Genomic DNA, 19,103 nt, shown 5'->3' on the forward strand with positions numbered 1-19,103 from the left:
TTTGTTAATTAGAATTTGCAATACTAAAATGTAGGCTCCCTTTGGTGACATCACACTGGGTCAGTTGGTGAAGGTATACTTTAAACATAAGCCTATACAAACTATAGTACAGTTTCTTCTAAAAGCCAAATGCAGTTTTTTCCTCAATGACTTCAGTCACCATTTAGCTGTATTAAATAGCATTAAAAATTTTCTCTCTCAACACACTGAAGCTAAACAATATAAAAGAGAATTCTCTGCTTACAATCTTCAATCCTCCATGAATTCCTTTCCTCTCTTCTATAAATTATTTAAACTGTGGACTGGGAACTAGCTATTGATACATCTGTATCATGGATGGAGCCCGACCAAAATCCTGGATATACCACCAAAAAAATTGGGTGTTCAAAATCCACAACTGGAATTTTTACAATTCTGGTAATACATGGTCTCAACAGCTACAATATAAAATTCTTACAGTCCCCCAAATCCCAATTTCCATCATAAGGTAGCTAAGGTGCAAAGTAATATAAGGGCATATCAATCATTTTTAAAATTAAGCTAGACTTCTGCTATATTTTTACAGTGACTTACATTGAAAAGTACAGGGTTTTGTGAAATCTCTATAAACAGAGAATTGTAAAGCAGGTTTCCTAGATTCCACACAGAATCTGATAAAGCCCCTTCCTTACAGGCATTTCTCTTTTCAACAGTCAGAGTAAAACTTTCCAAGGTGCTCAAAACAACAAAAGAAAAGTTGGAGCTGATTCTCTTCCCATTTATGCTTTTGTAATTCTATTAAATTCTCTAAAGTAATTTCTAATTTACATCAGAGCAGACAAGTGAATCAGGTCCATTATATCTGAGCAGGATTTAACTCTTTCAGCAGGACAGAGTTATGCCGTAATTTCAAATTATGCACGTAATTAGTAAACAGCAGATAAAATAGAAGTGAATGGAAACAACAGAAACACACTACACATATGGACAGATATTGTATATATTACACAGTATTTTATTTTTGGTTTCAATTTATAAACAATTTAAAAACTTAATTTCAAATATTTAAAAATATACACCCTGAAATCATTTGACTTCGAAACTTTTACATTGTTTAAATAAGTACAAGCAGTATGAAATAATTATACTGGAATATATTACTAATTCAAATATTTGAATACTGCATTTTCCCTTAACTTGGAGGGAAATTTCTTATCAATATTCTCATGGATAGTCCAACCTCTTGAAGCAGCTGCACACATTGTTTTGGTATGGTAAATGCTTTTCAGAAAAAAGAAAAAAGAAAAAAAACTAAGAGATCCCTTTGAAAATATTGTGTGTTGACAACATTCTTGAACATGCTGTAAAATATTGTGGGTTAGACACTTCCGCTACAGTACTCAGCACACGTGGAAATTTCATGCTTAATGTTTACAAAGTGGCAAACAGTGAAAAGATATGGCCACAGTTTTTTAAAATAAACTTTTGTTTTCTTCTTTGACTCACAGTTCTGTTACTACTGAAGCTGTTCACTGTTTCTGCTGTTTTCTTACATAAATTCTCGATCCAACTGATACTATTATGCATGGTCCTAGCTAACTCTGATGTTTGATGTGAATTATTGACTCACATATTCTTTCCAGATGTTATAAGTTTCCCAAAGCCCTCTTGATGAGAAAAAGCATATGCAGATCTTCTTGAGTTTGTTCTGTACACCCGACGCATGTAGTTCTGTAATGGTTTCTGCTTCCTTCTAGCCTTCTGCAACTTCCGAACCTTAGGGGAAAAGTTTCCATTGATATGTGAAATTATTTTTGTGTTGTAAATGCTGACTAATTTTTAGATCTCGGTTATATTGGTGGGGCCTTTATAATGAAAAAACAAAACAAAAAACAACAACACAGGTGAGTTTCCAGTGGATTCCAAAGTAAAAACATGTGCTGAAGCCATCAGTGGAGTGTTAGAGAGGCACTGTGTTCTACTGGGATGAGCGAAGGCCATGGGGAAGATTCCATGGTATGACTCTTGAGGCACAGCACAGAACTTGCAGCCTGGAGAAACTGGGGACTAAAATGGCTTTAACCCACCTTCATACACTCCCAGTCCTGGGGCATCTGGCATAACTGCAACAGCCTTGGGTCCTGTCTGAGTTATTCCATGGGCTGCCCTATGGGCAGTAGCACTCCCTGGAATCTCTGCAGTGCTGCAGCCTTGCCTCCTATGCCAGAGTTTATGAGGAGGTCCTTGGAAAGCAGCCTTATGCCTGTCTTCCCCAAAGCTTGCACCAAGGGACTGCTTCCACAGCTGAATCAGGGCTTTTAGGGCCCCATTATGCCATTCCAGCCCAGAGAAGTATAGAGGCCAGAGTGTGGGGTGAAGATCTCCCACCTAGAAGGCAAGAGTTCTAATACTAGCTCTGTCACTGATTCTCTCTGTGGCCTGGCACAAATCACTTAATCTCACTCTCTTTTTCAAATCTGTAAAACAGGAATAATAATACTCAAATGTCTGTTGTGAGGAGTTTTTAGTTAGTGTTCATAACAGCACTTTGAAGATGTGAAATGCTACCTAAGTGCTATTAAAAGTTAATTTGCCACCTTGATGTCACTGAAATCAGAGAATTTAAGAGAACATTTGGACCATTTTCCCCTCCCCCATAATTAATCCTTTTAAAATTTGAAATAAACTCACAGTATATATTGTTGTAGAACTGTGACCTCACCTGACATTCTGTTACAGTAGTTTATACCCAATAACTTGAATACAATGAGGATTATTATATTGCTTGATAAATTACCATGTAGATGGAATATACTTTACAACTTTACTTTTCATGTGTTTTATGAATAGTGAAGGAATGGCAGAAAACTATCTATTTGTTGTTAAGGTTTGGCATGGATTAGAATTACCTGGATTTCTATTCCAATAAATGTTAACCAGCAATTTATGTGAACTATCCCTCTGAAGTCAGTGAGATTATTCACATGTGTAAGGTAAACAACATTTGGCCCAAACTATAAGCCATTAAAAAAAATCAACTGTTGGGATGGGACATCACTTATTATTCACTCTTAGGAATGTAAAACCTTGGGACATATTATGCTATCAGTAATTATGCAGAAGCTCCCATATAAATTAGTTTGCTTAAAAAATACTGGCCCAACATTGCCCTTTGCTTGTGTGTTTTAACTTCTTTTAAATTTATAATTAAAAAGTTTAAAAAAATTGCTGACCCAAAGGTCTATTATGAATTAAGTATTATTTTTCACTTCTTACACATGCCAAACTATATAGAGTCGATGGTGATGCTTTGAGAGAACTAATGGTATATTTTCCCCCAGTAGTTATGTAAGAACTATAAATTCTGTCTGTTTGGAAAAAATTTAGTTGCCTCTATATGGGGGATGCAATGATAAAGAAAAACTCTCACATTATAGGATTAAGTCATACCTGATCAGTTTGCGTTGGATTTAAATCTTCCTTCAAAAATCGGAATGTTATTACAGGCATGACTGAAACCACAGTAGTCAAGAGGATGACAAGCCAAACACTTATCTGGCCCAGGGAATTTCGGGAATTTCCTATTAACACAAGAAAATGAAACATATTTGTTAGGAGTACAAGGCTGTTGTTAATAGTTTGCAGTTGTGAGACATATTAAATTATATTTTCTTTATGTTAACATATGTTTCTGTTACAAAAATGCTTGAATTTTTCTCGAGATACAAATGGTTACTGCTGAAATTACAAAATTATTTGGCAACTTCTAAAATATCACATAATCCAAAAATGCAAGATGGATTCCAAAGGAGGATTTAAGTTAGTGGCTGCACTGGTGAACACAAGAATAGCATAAGAAGACGCTGGTGGCACTGCTGTTTTTTTTCTTCATATCAGATTCCTCATCTGGTTTTGAACTGTCAGATTGTTTGGTTTCTGTTCGAATGGCCAGATGACAATCTCTGCTCTTTGGACCAATACTCTGACCACCTTATTCTTCTTTCACATATGATTCATGAGAGGGTTACATTTAAAGTATCTACTCTGTATTAGGCCCTAATTCTGAAACACCATCAAATGGTATCAATTGGCTTTAAACCGCTAAAGCCATATTAAAAGCTGTGTCCTAAAGAACAAAGGAGCCATATCCAGTTGCTTGTCACCTGAGCCATCCAACAGACATTTAACCAACGTTTTCATTAAGAAATATGCACATTTTCAACCCATCTAGTTAATTATTTTCATTTATTTAATACTACTTCATTTCCCTCCCAAATCACACTCAGGTGCTCTATGTGGACTGTCACAGCAAAATGGTCCAACCTACACTATAGACAGGTCACAGTGGCATTATTCAGCCCAAGAGTGACTAGATTTCCAGTTGACCATTTAGCAAATCTGCCAAGTTTGTACTGGTGAGTTGCTAATGGTATCCTGTGGACTAAAACAATTGATCCATTTGTGCCATCAGAAATATTCTACATCATTTAACCATGACTCTGATTATCAAGATTTCCAAGCATACAAGCGTACATGGTAGCATGACTAGCTGCGCCATTAAAAAAAGTTTATATTCTCCTGCTATTTGGTGGACACATTTTTAGGCTAGTATTGTTCAAGTCTGATTGGAAATGCACAAAGTGTAAGGAATGTAGGACCGGAATTTGTTCACGAAGGTTTTTCTGAGGTTTGGATAGTGGCAGGTACCATATCACACTACCAAATTCCATATGGCTCCAGCTTTCCTTATTAGCATAAACAAACTCATCTCAAGTCATCAAATAAGTTTGGAAGTTCCTTGAAGCTTTAAGCCTCCAGGAGTTGTTAAAAAAAACAGAAATTCCACTTCCGGTAGCTTGCATTTGGCTACCAAAAATACATTTGAAAGAACACAGTCATCATTTGACTTCAGTGAAGTTCTGCTGGGACTCAGTAATTACTGGAGTGGCCTTGTATGGCACAGCTGCTGCACAAACTACATCCTCTCAGCAAATTGTTCTGACCCCATTGTGCACAGGAATTTTGTGGATTCCTGGGATGGTGGGGGTTCTGGCCAGTGCTCTGAGCAGGCAAGAAAGAAAAAAGCTCTCCAAAATGTAAATTTCACTTCACTAATTTACTTATTCTGTAAAGGCCTCTCAGTACAGATAGGATGCTTTTGCAAACTTGAACAGCATTAATATTACTTGAACAAAGTTTCCCTTCCATATCTGCCATTCTTCTATATACTTATGAGATCTCACTCTACATAGATTGTGGCAAATTGCATAAATATTGCCTGTATAATCTCATACCAGGTAATAGACTCACCTACAAAAGGAAAGTGGTTTGGGAATATAACAAAAATCCCATCACTGTGCATTGCAAATAAAATAGCAAAATACACAGCTATACTACCCAAGATGAAAAAACGATTGATGGCAGTCCAATAACTGGTATCCAAGACTATCTGCAAATAAAATAAGACAAAACATATTATACCAAGAATCTTCAAGGGTTTAGAAAATATACTACATATCCTATTGAGTGGAGTGTTATGTATCTAAACAGAGAAGGGATTTGGGATTTTTTTTTAATGTTAATACAGTGTTCTGGATCTGTTTGGTACTTTTTAGTTTTTCCCATCACATGTTCTCTTTTTCAAAAAAATTTAATTAAAGATTTAATTGAAAAATGCACCAAAACTGTAGCAGACAACATATTCTATCTCCTCCCCATGCACACATAGTTTTTAAGAATTCAGTTTAACTTTCAAATGAATTGTTCTTAAAAACAGATTAATACTTATGTCTGAGTTTATGTATATTCAAATCGGGGTGCAAGTTTTTAGTTATATTCAAGTCAGGGAAGCAAGTTTTGTATCTTCCAAACAATAAAAAGTAAATTTAGGAACCAAGATGCAAATAACATTAACTATATGCCATCATTTAGCTCACTTCAGGACTCTGTTTTGCATGTTTTTGTGCCGGGAGAATAATTTACTTCAGAATAAGTAACTCTTTCTCCTGCTGGTAATAGCTCACCTTAACTGATCACTGTCGTTATAGTGTGCATGGTGACACCCATTGTTTCATGTTTTCTGTGTATATAAAATCTCCCCACTGTATTTTCCACTACATGCATCTGATGAAGCGAGCTGTAGTTCACGAAAGCTTATGCTCAAATAAAGTTGTTAGTCTCTAAGGTGCCACAAGTACTCCTTTTCTTTTTGCGGATACAGACTAACATGGCTGCTACTCTGAAACCTTTCTGAAAAGTGTTCACCCAGAGGTGATATGGTATTTTTGTCTTATAAGTTTTTCTGTGTAAGTTCGTTCAAGAGCATAGTGATTGTCTCGTTTTCCCCACATAGTTGTTATTGGGGCATTTAGGGCATTTAGCTGCAACACACTGGGCATGTCTACAATGCAATTAAAAATGTGCGGCTGGCTCATGCCAGCTGACTTGGGCTCAAAGGGCTCAGGCTAAGGGGCTGTTTAATTGCCGTGTAGACATTCGGGCTCAGGCTGCAGCCTGAGCTCTGGGACCTTCCCACTTCACAGGGTCCTAGAGCTGCAATTAAACAGCCCCTTATCCAGAGCCCCATGAGCCTGCGTCCACTTGCATGGGCCAGTTGCAGGTTTTTAATTGCATTGTAGACATATCCTCTGAGTACATGTCCCAGCCCTGAAGAAGAGCTCTGTGTAAGCTCGAAAACTTGTCTCTGTCACCAACAGAAGTTGGTCCAATAAAAGATATTACATCACCCACCTTGTCTCTCTATTATTCTGGGACCAACACGGCTACAACAACACTGCATTCAGAATAATTGGCATAGAAATTGCTAATGTTAAAACTCAAAATGCGAAAAAAAATAAATAAAAAATAGGGCCAGTTCTGAGTTTTAACATTAACAGTTTCTTACATTTGTTCCTTGTATACATATGCAGGATCTAACAGAAGTGAGTAAAATTCTCATTATGAAACCCCAAACCATATCAAACCCATCTGGACTGGCATTTCATCATAAATAAGAATCATCCTAGATTTGACAAAAGGTTTGTGGAAGTTCTTCACCCTTTCACAGAATCCTGGAGCAATTCAACAGTCTGTGGAAACCACACAAAACTCATCAGTTTTGTTTGAATTTCCTATGAGATTTGGAATTCAAGGGTACCACAAACTCAACCCAAAACTCAGGGGATAGAAAACACATGAATCAGTACTGAAAAAATACTTTATACGAATCCCTGTATACCAAAACCACTGAGCTCTGCAGAGCTCTAATATCAATAAAAGTATTAGCACCCCTTTACTCCACATACACAATGGTAGATTTTACAATACATGTAGTAATCTATGACAGCACAAGTGAGATTAGAATCAGGCCCAAAATGTGAAAGCTCTTTTCAGAAAGCTTTATAATATTTAGGAACAAAACATTAAAAGGCAGAAAGAATGGTTTTGTGGTTAATTCAAAGAAATAGGAGCCACAAGACCTGGGTGGTATTGCAGGATCTGCCACACACTTCCCTGGGTGGCCTTGTGCAAATCACTTAGTTGCTCTGGGTCCCAGATTCCCTCTCTGTAAAATGTGGTTAGTACCACAACTGTATCGTCAGGCTCAAGTCAATAATATTAGTAAATTGCTTTGAGATTCTAAGGAGGAAGGTGCTATACTATATAAATACAATTCTGCTCTGCAATGACAGATCATTCTGAAATCCGCTTTCCATTACATTATCCAAGAAATATGAATTCTGCCAAGCTTCTTGCATTATTTAATGAACATATCACTTAAACTGAATCCTGACCTTATCTTGATTTATGGCATCCCAAAGCTTACATGTAACCACTACATGCATTCATTACATGCTTCCTTATCAAAAGCACATTCTGAATTCTTGAGTAATTTGTGAAAATTATAGCTAACTACAAATAATATATTGCCAGCTTATTATGTCAGTGTGAGCAGCTGCTCAGTCCCACCATAACACAAGGTGACTCCATATCTAAAGAAAAACACAATACAGCACTCTGACAGGGTATTTAACTAAATGTTTCTCAGCCCTCCCTCTTCTCCCCTGCCCCCATGTCCAGCGCAAGGACACAAAGGCTGACAGAAAGAGAGCAATCTAGTAAATATTCAGTTCCAGAAACTAAATTATTCCCTCCTGCCTGGTGGATCAATCAAGTTTGGCCAACGTGGCTACTTCTTATTGGTAGGTCAGCTGTTCCCAAAGCCACCACTCTAATCCCCTCTCTCTTTTATTTCTTAATTTTGCTCATCAGGCCCCTGTTCTCCTGGGAGACTTTAAGCAGCCTTTCCTAGAGGTCAATATCTTCATGCCAGACAAGTAAAACAAGACACAGTGGGGCAGGTTCTCTTTCTTAATTCCAGGGGAAAACTTTAACTTGTTCACCACCCAGTAATGCGTGGGATTTATCCATTACAATCCTTTGCAGTCAGCATTAAAATAACTCACAAAAGGGAATGGTTTTACCTCATAGAAAACTATTATGGTGAACTGACTCTGACAAATATGTTTATTACCATCCAGACTCTCTCAAATTGTTTAAGGCCTCAATGGGGTCAGTATTCTCAGATAAGTCTTTGATTACTCTGCTCTTTACCCTATACTCTGAAAAACATATCGAGCTGATGAAGCTGTTTCTAAGAGGAGGAACACCCTAGTTTAGACCATTAAGTATTTATATGTGAATTTAAGAAATTGTCTCAATCCCCTACAACTTCAAGTGTAGGTGTCACTTTTAACAGGAATTTCTGTATTTAGAAGTGAAAAAAGAAATATTGAAAAAACTCAACACTGAACACAAATCTTTATTTTTTACCTGAACACTGACTACAATTACTAAAGATGTTGCAACTGTGATAGCAAAAGACTGGTAGTCAGCAATATGTTTTCCATCTTCACCAGCTGTGTAATAAAATGCTCCATAAGGGATGAAGAAAAGGGTAAAAGAGGTGTAGATTCCATGTGCTATGCAGATGAAAAATTTGCGTTTATTGAAGAGTAGATTTAGTTGCCCAGGTTCATAGAGTTTTGCATAATCCATGCTATTCTGCTCATTCACATCCTGTAACAAATCCATTTGGAGAACGTGTTACTTTAATAGTGTCAGAAAATATTAAAGTTTGTATGATACAGAGTGAGTAAAATGTCTATTCCTTTAATAAAGGGCAGGAGGAATTTCCCTTAACTACAGTACCTTCTCAGAACTGAAGTGTGCTTAGAGCTAGGGAAGAAGATTCTCTTTCCTACTCTGTCCCACTAACGCTGCAAAGGAGATGGAATATGGCCATATCTGCCCTGATGGGGTATCCACTGACGTGGGGGAGTCTCCAATAAACATGCAGCCAGCATAGCTGGCTTCTATGCTATGTCCTCACTTCCCTGATCTTGGTATAGGGAGCAACAGGGGCAGGGAAGGGTTGTAGACAGAACACAGTGCTCTCCAGCAATCGCCGGATGGGGGAACAGTCTATTGCTCAGGCTAAGGTTTAGGCTTGTCCAAAACCAATCAAAGAATCATGAGCCCACAGCCAGCTTCTTAAAGGACTACTGCCTGATCCTGGGGCCATTTGGGGACTGGTTCCCAGCATAAATTAGAATAGCCTGAGGGGCAGATAAATAAGGGGGATTTAATTATACATTATTTGCATTTAAAACTGACTTGTTAATGATGCTATCAACAGCATTTACTGCTTCCATTTTAGACATTTAAGACATGCTATAAATAAGAAAAAATTGTACCTGGTCGAACAAACCCATAGCTAGTACAGGCAGCGAAGTATAGACAATGTTGAAGAGGGTAATAAACCACTGGTCATAAACTGTCTGAAAAGAAGATGCAGTTGATAAAGTGAACAAGTGTCATTTTTAAAACTTTTCACTATTATTATTTGGCACAACGGAACACACAACAGGACGCTTTATATCTGCTCTCATGAACAGGATAATTGAATTTTGAAAATAGGTAAAATAATGAATATCTAAGAGTTTAGTGATTTGCTTTCTATGCCAGGGGTTATCCTATAGTATTTCATACCATACTTAATTATGAAAAATGGGATAGCTGGCAAATCCACAATGTTTAATAAGCTGCTTGGTTAATGTATTTTTCATCTACCCCAGAAAAAGATGTGATCTTGTACCCAGTCTGGAAATGGCAGAGTGACACAAAGGGACGATTATTGAACAGCATTATCAAAATCCCAGACAATCTCATATTTTTTACTACACATTTGTAGCACACTTGGCTGCTTAACAGGGTTCAGGCATGTGGTATGGGGAAGGGATCTGGCCATCCCACATTCAAGTCAACTTCCCCTGTAACCCTTGAACAGGCTGGGTACATCTTAGCTCATCAACAGGAAGGATGTCTAGTTCCAACCAAGGAAAGATGGCCAAGTCTGAATTAAAGGTGAAAGCTTGAAGATCCTCTACAAGGATCAATTTGGATTTATGCCTGATCCTTCCCAGCAACATGAAAACACAAGTCCCCATTGCTAAGTTTATACAAACAATAACTTGCAAATCCATTTAGTGATGAAGGCCTTTTTCTAAGCACTCCTCATTTTAAAGCTGCACTTTATTTATACTGCTTTTTAGTTTCCTTTACATTAAAGTTATAAAGCTATTTTTATTATGAAAAGTCTGTCTTGCAGAAAACATATTACAGAATAAATAAGAGGTGCCCTGCTCCATCTGTTCTTTATTTGTGCAATTAGCAGAAATACACTTGAGAAATGCAGAAGGAATTGAACGTTCTTGAATATACAGTGCTTCTTTCTGCAATTTTAGCCAGCCACTATATCTGCTAAGAGCTCTGGATAACTATTTCACAGGTAATCAAAACCTTTGCGGTTATCAAAACCTTTGAGACTAGTCTAATAGTCACATGCTATTTTCATATTTTCAACTGTGACTTGTTTATATTGTTTGGCATAATACAAAGGTTTTTTTTATATTCATGGACAGGATAATTGTTTCCATATTCTTTTTAAAAAGCTTTCCCTTAAATCTCTGTAGTGTTGACAATGGCATATTGTCATCAGATAGTCTCATTTCTTAAGCAAACAATGCCAGTAGTTGCAACTGGTTTGATTCATAACTTTCCTAAATAAGGCCCCAAGAAATGTTCTGGCGCAAGCACTTAAAAATGTGTGTCTTCACTGATATCTAAGAGTCCACATATGTGTACACAAAAGTGTAGAAGGTTGCAAGAGCACAACATAGAAGCAGTTACCTTAAATTTATGCTCCCTGTGTGGGTACTGGAACCCCACATGTGGAGCCTGATTCAACTCCCACTGAGGTCTATGATAGACTATTGACTTCAGTGGTAGCTTGATCAGGCCCCAAAAGTACACACCCATCTCATGAACCAGTGCACTATCCCTGATTCACTGTCTACAGTCTTGTCAGACTCTAGTGCCAGCAGGCTGTGGCAGAGATTAAGCTCTCTAATCTATGTATCTATCTATATGGCCTCCATTACCATGATATCTAAGCACCTCAGTTTTCTCTTTACAATATCCCTGTGAGATAGTGTTATATCTTTGCTCTTTACATAACATTAAGAATATGAGGAAACTGAATGGACATGGCTGGGTTCCAACTAACCATATTCTCTAATACACAAACATATAAGACCTGGCTACATATATAAACTGCTACTCTGTGGGGTTCTGGTGGCTTCTGCAATAGAGACAGGAAAGCCCAGTAGAGGGCTCCCAAACTATTTGAAGGGATACTACCCACTCCCCATTCAGCAGGGATTTACTATTATCCCCATTCTAGAGATGGAGAAGTGAGACCTTGCTCTGGGCTTGGACAATTGTTCTCTGGCTCTCCTAGCTTCACGTTCACGTACTGGGGTTACTGGAGGCAACAGAGATTCAAATGTATGTGAGAGGAGAAGAAAGTTTATCACAACTTCAGTTGCAGGCAGGAGGCAGGGCTAGGGATGTGTGTTTTGTGGGGATGTAGCTGTAGGAGGACCCAGTCATAAGCGCGAGATATACTGGATAGGGTTCTGCATGTTACTTCACGAGGGGCTGAACCAGGCTGTTGGGTTTCCATTAAAATCAACTAAATATCGAGGTCCTAAAATTGAGACAACCCTAAAAAATGTGTTCACAGGAAAATTTCCAACAAAGTTTTTTTTATGATGATTCACAAACAAAACTGGACTTTGAATGGAAAACCCATGTTTAAAGAAGATAAGAAATGTTGACATTAAAGAATTATCATGTTTTCCATAACTCCCCCCTTCTAACAGATTAAAGGTAGAAGGGGGATAACATACTGACTTATAACACTGCAATATAAAATGAAGAATTTCTAATGGTTAGATGAAGAGCTTTGATAGATATTTTTTAACTATTTGTAATTATGGACAGTGAAAGAGTACAGCTGAGGTAACACTTAGGCCAAGGCATTGCCGGCATAAATGTGGTTTTGCCAATTCTTCTTTTACATAGAATTACTAATCTATTTAAAATGATGATATTGCTGACAAGACAATGCTGTGCTGGAAGTTACAAAAACCTGTAACACCAAGAAGTCTTTTTTACTGGGAGACCTAGGGCAAGGTGACACAAAAAATACCATGACACCGAAACTGCAGAACAAGCAGAAAAAATGCAGAAGTTGGGTAACTGAAGCTTGCATATGCATAATGTGTGGGTAACCTACAACTCAGAGGGTTGATGTGTTAAGAGCCAATTTGATAAAGATTACTTAATCTGTAATGTAGAAATGCATACAAGACCTAAGTGAACATAGGCCTACACTGGAGAAACATCGGACCAGAAACCGAAGGATGGGACAGAAGGACTAGACCAACCAAGGGGAGATGACAACCATCAGAAAGTATTGGAGGATTTCCCAGTGCCCTGAAATGTGGTAACTCAGGCCCTTTACCAATTGCATTTGTAATTGTCTGGCATAAATGTATGCTCAGGCACTGTAAGTCAAAATAACTCTCTCTGAAATTGCATAAATAAAGGCAAAAATTGATTAAGCCTAAATTGGGTGCGCTTGTGACTCAGATTTCCAACTTTTACTCCCAACAAAATCTAGAACTTTCTCTATCACTGTTATGTACACATCTCAACATTTCAGGCCTAGTTCAGTCACACCAGAGTATCTAAGAGCTGACATAGAATGTTGTACAAAGCTCAACTGCCTGGAATTTGGGCTGGATAATATCCCATGAGAATGCCTGATCCCACAGCATTGTTGTTTCTTTCTGGCTATAGCTGAGTCAGAAATATCCTAAGAACATGGTATTTCCTTATTTATACTTCTGTTTTAGGACAAAACCACGATCAGCAGAAGCACACAGAGTTTGAGGGTGAAGGTGAGAGCCATTTGTTTTATCTGATCCAGTTTGCCCATCCCTCTTGCACATAGAGGTAGCTGGAACTTTTTGACAATTTTTTTTTGTCAGAAAATGCAAATTCATCAACATTGAAACTTTGTCAGGAAGGTTTCTCAGGCCCAGGATGGACTATCTGCTTGAGAGAGAGTGGAGACACTCACACCCAGAGTTGGGACACTCACTTCGGATGTGGGAGATCCAGGTTCCATTTCTCACTGCAAATGAGTCACAGCACAGACTAGAACCTGAATCTTTCACATCCAAGATGCATGCCGTTATCTGTGAGCTATTGGCTATTCTCTCTCTCCCGCTCCCTCTCATCTAATTTTTGAAAGGTTTATTTCTGCTATGATACAGAATGAAACTAAATGTCAAAACATTGACATTTTTTACAAAATGGAATTCTTATTTCCCAGAAAGCATTAATTGCATCCTTTCCCAAAATAGGTAGATTTGGAAATAGGGGAAATACAGAATTTCACACTGAATAGGTCTTGCATGAGAGTCTCCAGGGACTGTTTGCAAACTCATAAACAGGAACCAAATCACTCACACTTGAAATTAAATCTAAAGTAAAATACAATGAATCCCAATCCACCAGCAAAATGACACCACTGCTGTCACTAAGTCTGCATCACAAATCATGGAGTCACCTAAAAGAACGTCTCACAGACCCAGATGCCAGAGGAACATATTCCAGAAATTCACATCTGTGATATGCAGCCCACCTACCAGTTATCTTGGCTGGGCCAGGCTGGAGCATATCATCAAAGAGCAACAGTTAGTGAACAAATTCAACAGTGTCAGCAATAATGAGAGGCAACCCAAGGTAGTAAAGAAATACAGCACATCACTTTATGAAATTATACTGCTGCTTTAAAGTCAACATTGCATCTAGAAAAGCCTAATCTGTCTATATCTGTCCAAGTGTTTTCAGCTGCAGTGTGGGTAACCGTAAAAGCATATGAAAGAAGATATAGATGTTCAGACTTTTTTTTAGGTCCGATTCTAGGTATATTAGCGCTTCAAATGAATCAAAGAATGGAAGGAGACAAAAAAAAGGGAGAAGACTACAGAGATTTTCATATAAAATCGGAATGTGGATGAAATCCTGCACCCATTCCAGGCAGTAGTTTTGCTACTGACTTCAAAAGGGCCAGCATTTCACCCTATGTTTTCATTAAAAGAAAACTCAAAACTCCAGTGGAGTAAAATATATTCTCTTCTCCTAATAAGCATATATATTTCTCTTCTCTGGGGAATGGACAGACTGGCACATTTATGCTACACAAGGAGTGTCCAAAAATTGTTACCATAATTGGTTAATCTATTGTATCATGTAACTATAGGTGAAAATTTTCCAGTTTGAATTCCTACAATTACATTCCTAAATCTACACGTAGGCACCAAGGTATATGTGTCCTGGTTTTCAGAGGTGCTGAGCAAGTCAGTGGGATTTGTGGGTGCTTAGCATCTGTGAAAATCAGCTACTTACATTCAGGTGTCTAAGTTTAAATTCCTAAGTCCTTTGTAAAATTTCAGCCATAGTTCTTAACAGTATAATCAAAATCCTCTTCTCCTATATTCTCAATTGAATAGCTACTGTAATGAGATGTAGAAAAGCAGGAAATAGTTTAGATTCGTAATTGAAAGCACAGCAATCTAATTTATCTGGATAGTCGTAAGGTGTCCATCACTTCAGTGTCTAGGATCATCACTACTGTACAAAAGTACCCCCATCCCTCATGTTTGTTTTTCTACATGGGATTGTCTCCAGGATCAATATTTCTGAGCCATTCTGCAACTTTTCATTACTGAGGGAAAGCAAGTGGAATGAGAGCAGTCATTGTGCCTTCAAGGTAGTGTGCTCTATCACCTGTCCCCAAAAATTGCACCTTGGGAACAAAGGTCCTGGTGAACATGGCTGTTGTGGCAAGTCACTGAGAGGACATCTCTGAGGCAGTTAATCTTTAGCCCACTAAGGACTTAAAAATTAGGACCAGGACTTTGAAGTGCAGGAAGATCCAGTGTAGAATGTGGAACAACACTGTAATGTGATTTTGACAAACTGTCTTACCAAGAAGGCAGCCCAGTGCATGCTGAGCTTCTTCCAAGAGTCTGTGTGGTCCAGAAATAGGACACTGGATTGGGAGTCAGGAGACCTGGGTCTATTTATAGATCTGCCACTGACCTGTTGTGTGACCTCAGTCAAGTCAGTTTACTTCTCTGTGCCTCTGTTTCCCTTCCCAATCCTTGTCTATCTTGCCTATTTAGAATGTAAGCCCTTCAGGGCAGGAATGGCTTCTTGCTGTGTGTTGACACATTGCCTAACAATGTGGGATCTAAAACATCCTCTGGTCTAGTGTGTACTGGGAGGTCTGAGGTCAAAGGCCAAGAGCTGACAACCACCTGATTGCAACATGTTCCTGACAACTACCTGAATGTAGGACAGAAGTGCAAGTCTTAGAGTTTTTCTGATGAAAAAATAAAAGATTGAAACAGTTTCCAGTATACTGGCAGTTAAACTGATGGCCCCGCAGTCATACAGCTATGTTTGCCATCAGATTACTTAATTTCTTTTCCTTGTACCATTTTACACTTGAATTTTATCCTACAGATTTCCATTTTTGCATAGGTCATGCAAGAGAATCCCTCCACAAGTTATTCCTAAAATTCACATTCAAGCAAAGCCCTCTCATGTTCAACGTTACGTATTTTTGGTGCATTTCACAAAGTACAGTGGGTTGAGAGACTATGCAGCATTAAGAAATCTATTATTCAAAACATAGTCATGGAAATTTGTCCCCTATTTTGAATCAATCAGAAGGGCTAGAAAACATTAATCCTCTACACCAGATTATGTAAAAACAAAATTAAGATGTATATTTTATACTGCTGAGAAAATTCTTTTTGCATCTGTTAAGTTTATAAATATGAGCCAAAATGGCAAAGTATTCATGAAAAGAATATTGATATTCTAGTGTTCAATAAAAGCTTTCCAACAATACGTAGCTATATAAATCATACCAAATTTTATGTTTAATTGCTGTAATTATGAAATGTCTCTCCTTCCCCAGAAATACAAATATTGTTTCCCAAGGCTCAGAGATTTAAAATATTTTTAGCATTATTCATGTTTTTATACAATTCCTGATCCCCTCTTTTCTGGAACCATGACAGCAAACCTTAGGAATGGTTCCCCTTCCCAGGCTGCCACTGCATGCATCTTCAGACAATGGCACTGCTGCTGCAGCCCATGTCTCTCCCCAGCCCCAGTATTGAGTTTGAAGAACCAGTACCCTTCCTGAGTACACCTTCTTCCTGACATCACCCCCCAAAGTAGACAGGGGAGACTCACTTCCTCAATGCCACCCTCTTTGCCTGCTAGGAGGCTTGCCCACCTCAATAACAAAAGGGTTACCTACTAATTTCCCAATCGACCCACCAGTGGACCACCAGAGAAGGTCCCATTGCCCATCTGAATAACCACCCAATAAGCCAAAGGTCACAAAATGACCTGTTGACACCAACACTGCTGCTGTGAGGTACAGCTGCCTGGTATGGAGAGCTACCTAGTAAAGGCTTCCAGAGATGCTAGGGGGAAGCACTGTGGGTCAAAAGGGATGGGAGTGAAAGGACTGATGGATTTGAGAGGGAGGGTGTGCACTTCTTCAGGGGATGGCAGTGGAGGAAGAGTATTAACCCACGGAATGTTGCATGTATCTCCAACTGAGATGAAAGATTTTGAGAGACCCCCCTTGCTATGCTTTCAGCAACATCTCACTGTAATGTGGCCCTCCAAAATACAGATTCACAGTGCAGCCCCAGTTATTATCCTTTACTCTTTCCCAACAGAGAAAGACCCTGATCAAAATCCCCAGGATGCTAAGTAAGCATTCAAATATACAAACAAGCATTCAATAAATATGTGAATATGCATTCAAATTCAAACAAGAGTAAAGGGTTTGTTTTTTTTTATTCAAAACTGAACATTGACTAGTATAGATGACACTTTTCATCTGGAGGATACTATACATATGTAGTGCCTCCTACCTCTGGACAAGGGAGTTTGGGACAGTGCTGGTTCTTCACGGTGACATCAAGGAAGCTGGAGAAACTTAAAGGGGCCTCACTCATCTAATTCACTATTGCTATCTAACAAATCTGAAATGATCAGCCAGGACACATCAGACTCAGGGCCCACTGGACTGAAGACCCATTTCCCCCACTACAACTTGAAAGTGAGAAACAATCACCCACAACAACCTCTCCTAATTGCCCAAGAATATAATTAAAATAAACAAATAAATACAGGGACTCTACTCCTGGGCTCCCTCGCTGTCTCTGACAGCAGCTGTTGGCGTTTACTGATGGCTTTGGGCTTTCAGTAACTTCTGCAGGTCAAACATGAGGAAAAGAAGGATTTGCTGAAAGACCACAAGGAGTTCCCCATGTCCCCAAACAGCTTTGCAAGACACCCTTATGTTACCTTACACTTTGGCTAAACCTTAGTCAGGATCAGTTGGCTTGGCATGGGGCCTACTTATGTGACCTGCAGAATTTATAGATTTATGCACTCCTAACAACCACATAATCAGGATTTAACCCTAAAGAAACTATTTATTGGATTAGGACATATGGTTCTCTTTTTTCCTTTAAGCATAAGGCAGCATGGCCTAACAAATGAAATCACGAAATGTCTCCAACAATTTGGAGGAAATGAAGGAAATCATTAAGTATAATAATTACAGTCAGATTAATTTTTTAAGGAAAGAAAATAAAGACTAATATGATTTTAATTAACTTCCAAATGATTTTCACTCAAACATTTGGATTGTTCAATTCAATTTTCTGATTTCTAATTATCCAATAATTAAAAAAACACCCCTTTTAATAGGTGGGTACATTAAACATATACAACATTGTTTTGTTGGTTTATAAACTTTACTCCCAAAAACTAACCTGAGCTGAGAAGCCACAGAAGAAGCCAAACCAGAAATGCACCAGAGTGAAGGCAAAGTTTTTGTAGAAGAAATAACACAAGAACTTGCACATTCTGAAATAGGACCACCTGCCATGAACAAGCAGGAGCCGCTTAAGGTATCTGAACTGGGCAAAGGAGTAATCGCTGGCCAAGACTGCTTGCATTCCTTCCTCACCACTGATGCCAATGCCTATGTGTGCGCCTGTAAGTAAAAAAGAAGCAGAAATGTGTCTCTACTAAGTATTTGAAAAAGACACATTCATTTGCTAAACTATCACAGTGAGCATTTTGTTTAGTGAGACATAAGCAGATGTCAGTTTTAAGGTGATCCCTGCCTTACAAGGTAATAACAGTATCCTGAGCTACTGAAACGATGAGGTAGAAAGCAGAGAAGTTATCAAATCAACAGGGAACACCCACTAAGTTAGCATTATGATTACTATTATACTGAATCATGCACTCCTGCCTCTCACCCTCAGCATCTTGGGAAGCGTTAGCCGCCTCTTTAATTTAAAATAATTTTTGTTATGATTATTTTTAAAGCCCCCATAACTCTCTCTTCCTCTTTCAACCCCTCTTCCTTCTCTCTGGAAGAAAAAATGTTTATTTTGCCCATTCTTTGCCCAAATAGGTGAATTGGAAGAGGGCCCTGCTGTTATTGAAGCTAACGTAGAAACCTTTTAAAATAAATAAAATTTAGTTTTTAAAAACCCAACTCAAGATTGAGATATAGCAGTAGTCGGGTAACTGTT

At 38.3% G+C, this 19,103-nt stretch overlaps 1 protein-coding gene across 12 annotated transcripts in view; it reads right to left on the reverse strand.

Annotated features, from left to right (window-relative positions):
* Positions 1-973: 973 nt before the first annotated feature.
* The window catches only part of ATP8B4 (ATPase phospholipid transporting 8B4 (putative)), a 144,032-nt gene continuing 125,902 nt past the window's right edge, over positions 974-19,103 (reverse strand). For 8 of the 12 annotated variants that reach the window (XM_043524457.1, XM_043524462.1, XM_043524458.1 and 5 more), the window contains 6 exons: positions 18,330-18,553; positions 9,735-9,818; positions 8,812-9,057; positions 5,290-5,428; positions 3,430-3,560; positions 974-1,755 (listed from right to left, as the gene is read on the reverse strand). In XM_043524457.1, coding sequence (XP_043380392.1) covers positions 1,606-1,755; positions 3,430-3,560; positions 5,290-5,428; positions 8,812-9,057; positions 9,735-9,818; positions 18,330-18,553 — 974 coding nt within the window. In that variant the 3' untranslated portion in view covers positions 974-1,605. Of the gene's footprint in view, positions 1,756-3,429; positions 3,561-5,289; positions 5,429-8,811; positions 9,058-9,734; positions 9,819-18,329; positions 18,554-19,103 lie in introns of those variants that run through there. The other 4 variants (XM_043524464.1, XM_043524466.1, XM_043524463.1 and 1 more) reach the window with 2 other exon arrangements.

This window comes from Chelonia mydas, chromosome 10 (assembly GCF_015237465.2).
Source record: "Chelonia mydas isolate rCheMyd1 chromosome 10, rCheMyd1.pri.v2, whole genome shotgun sequence".
Lineage (NCBI taxonomy): Eukaryota > Metazoa > Chordata > Testudines > Cheloniidae > Chelonia > Chelonia mydas.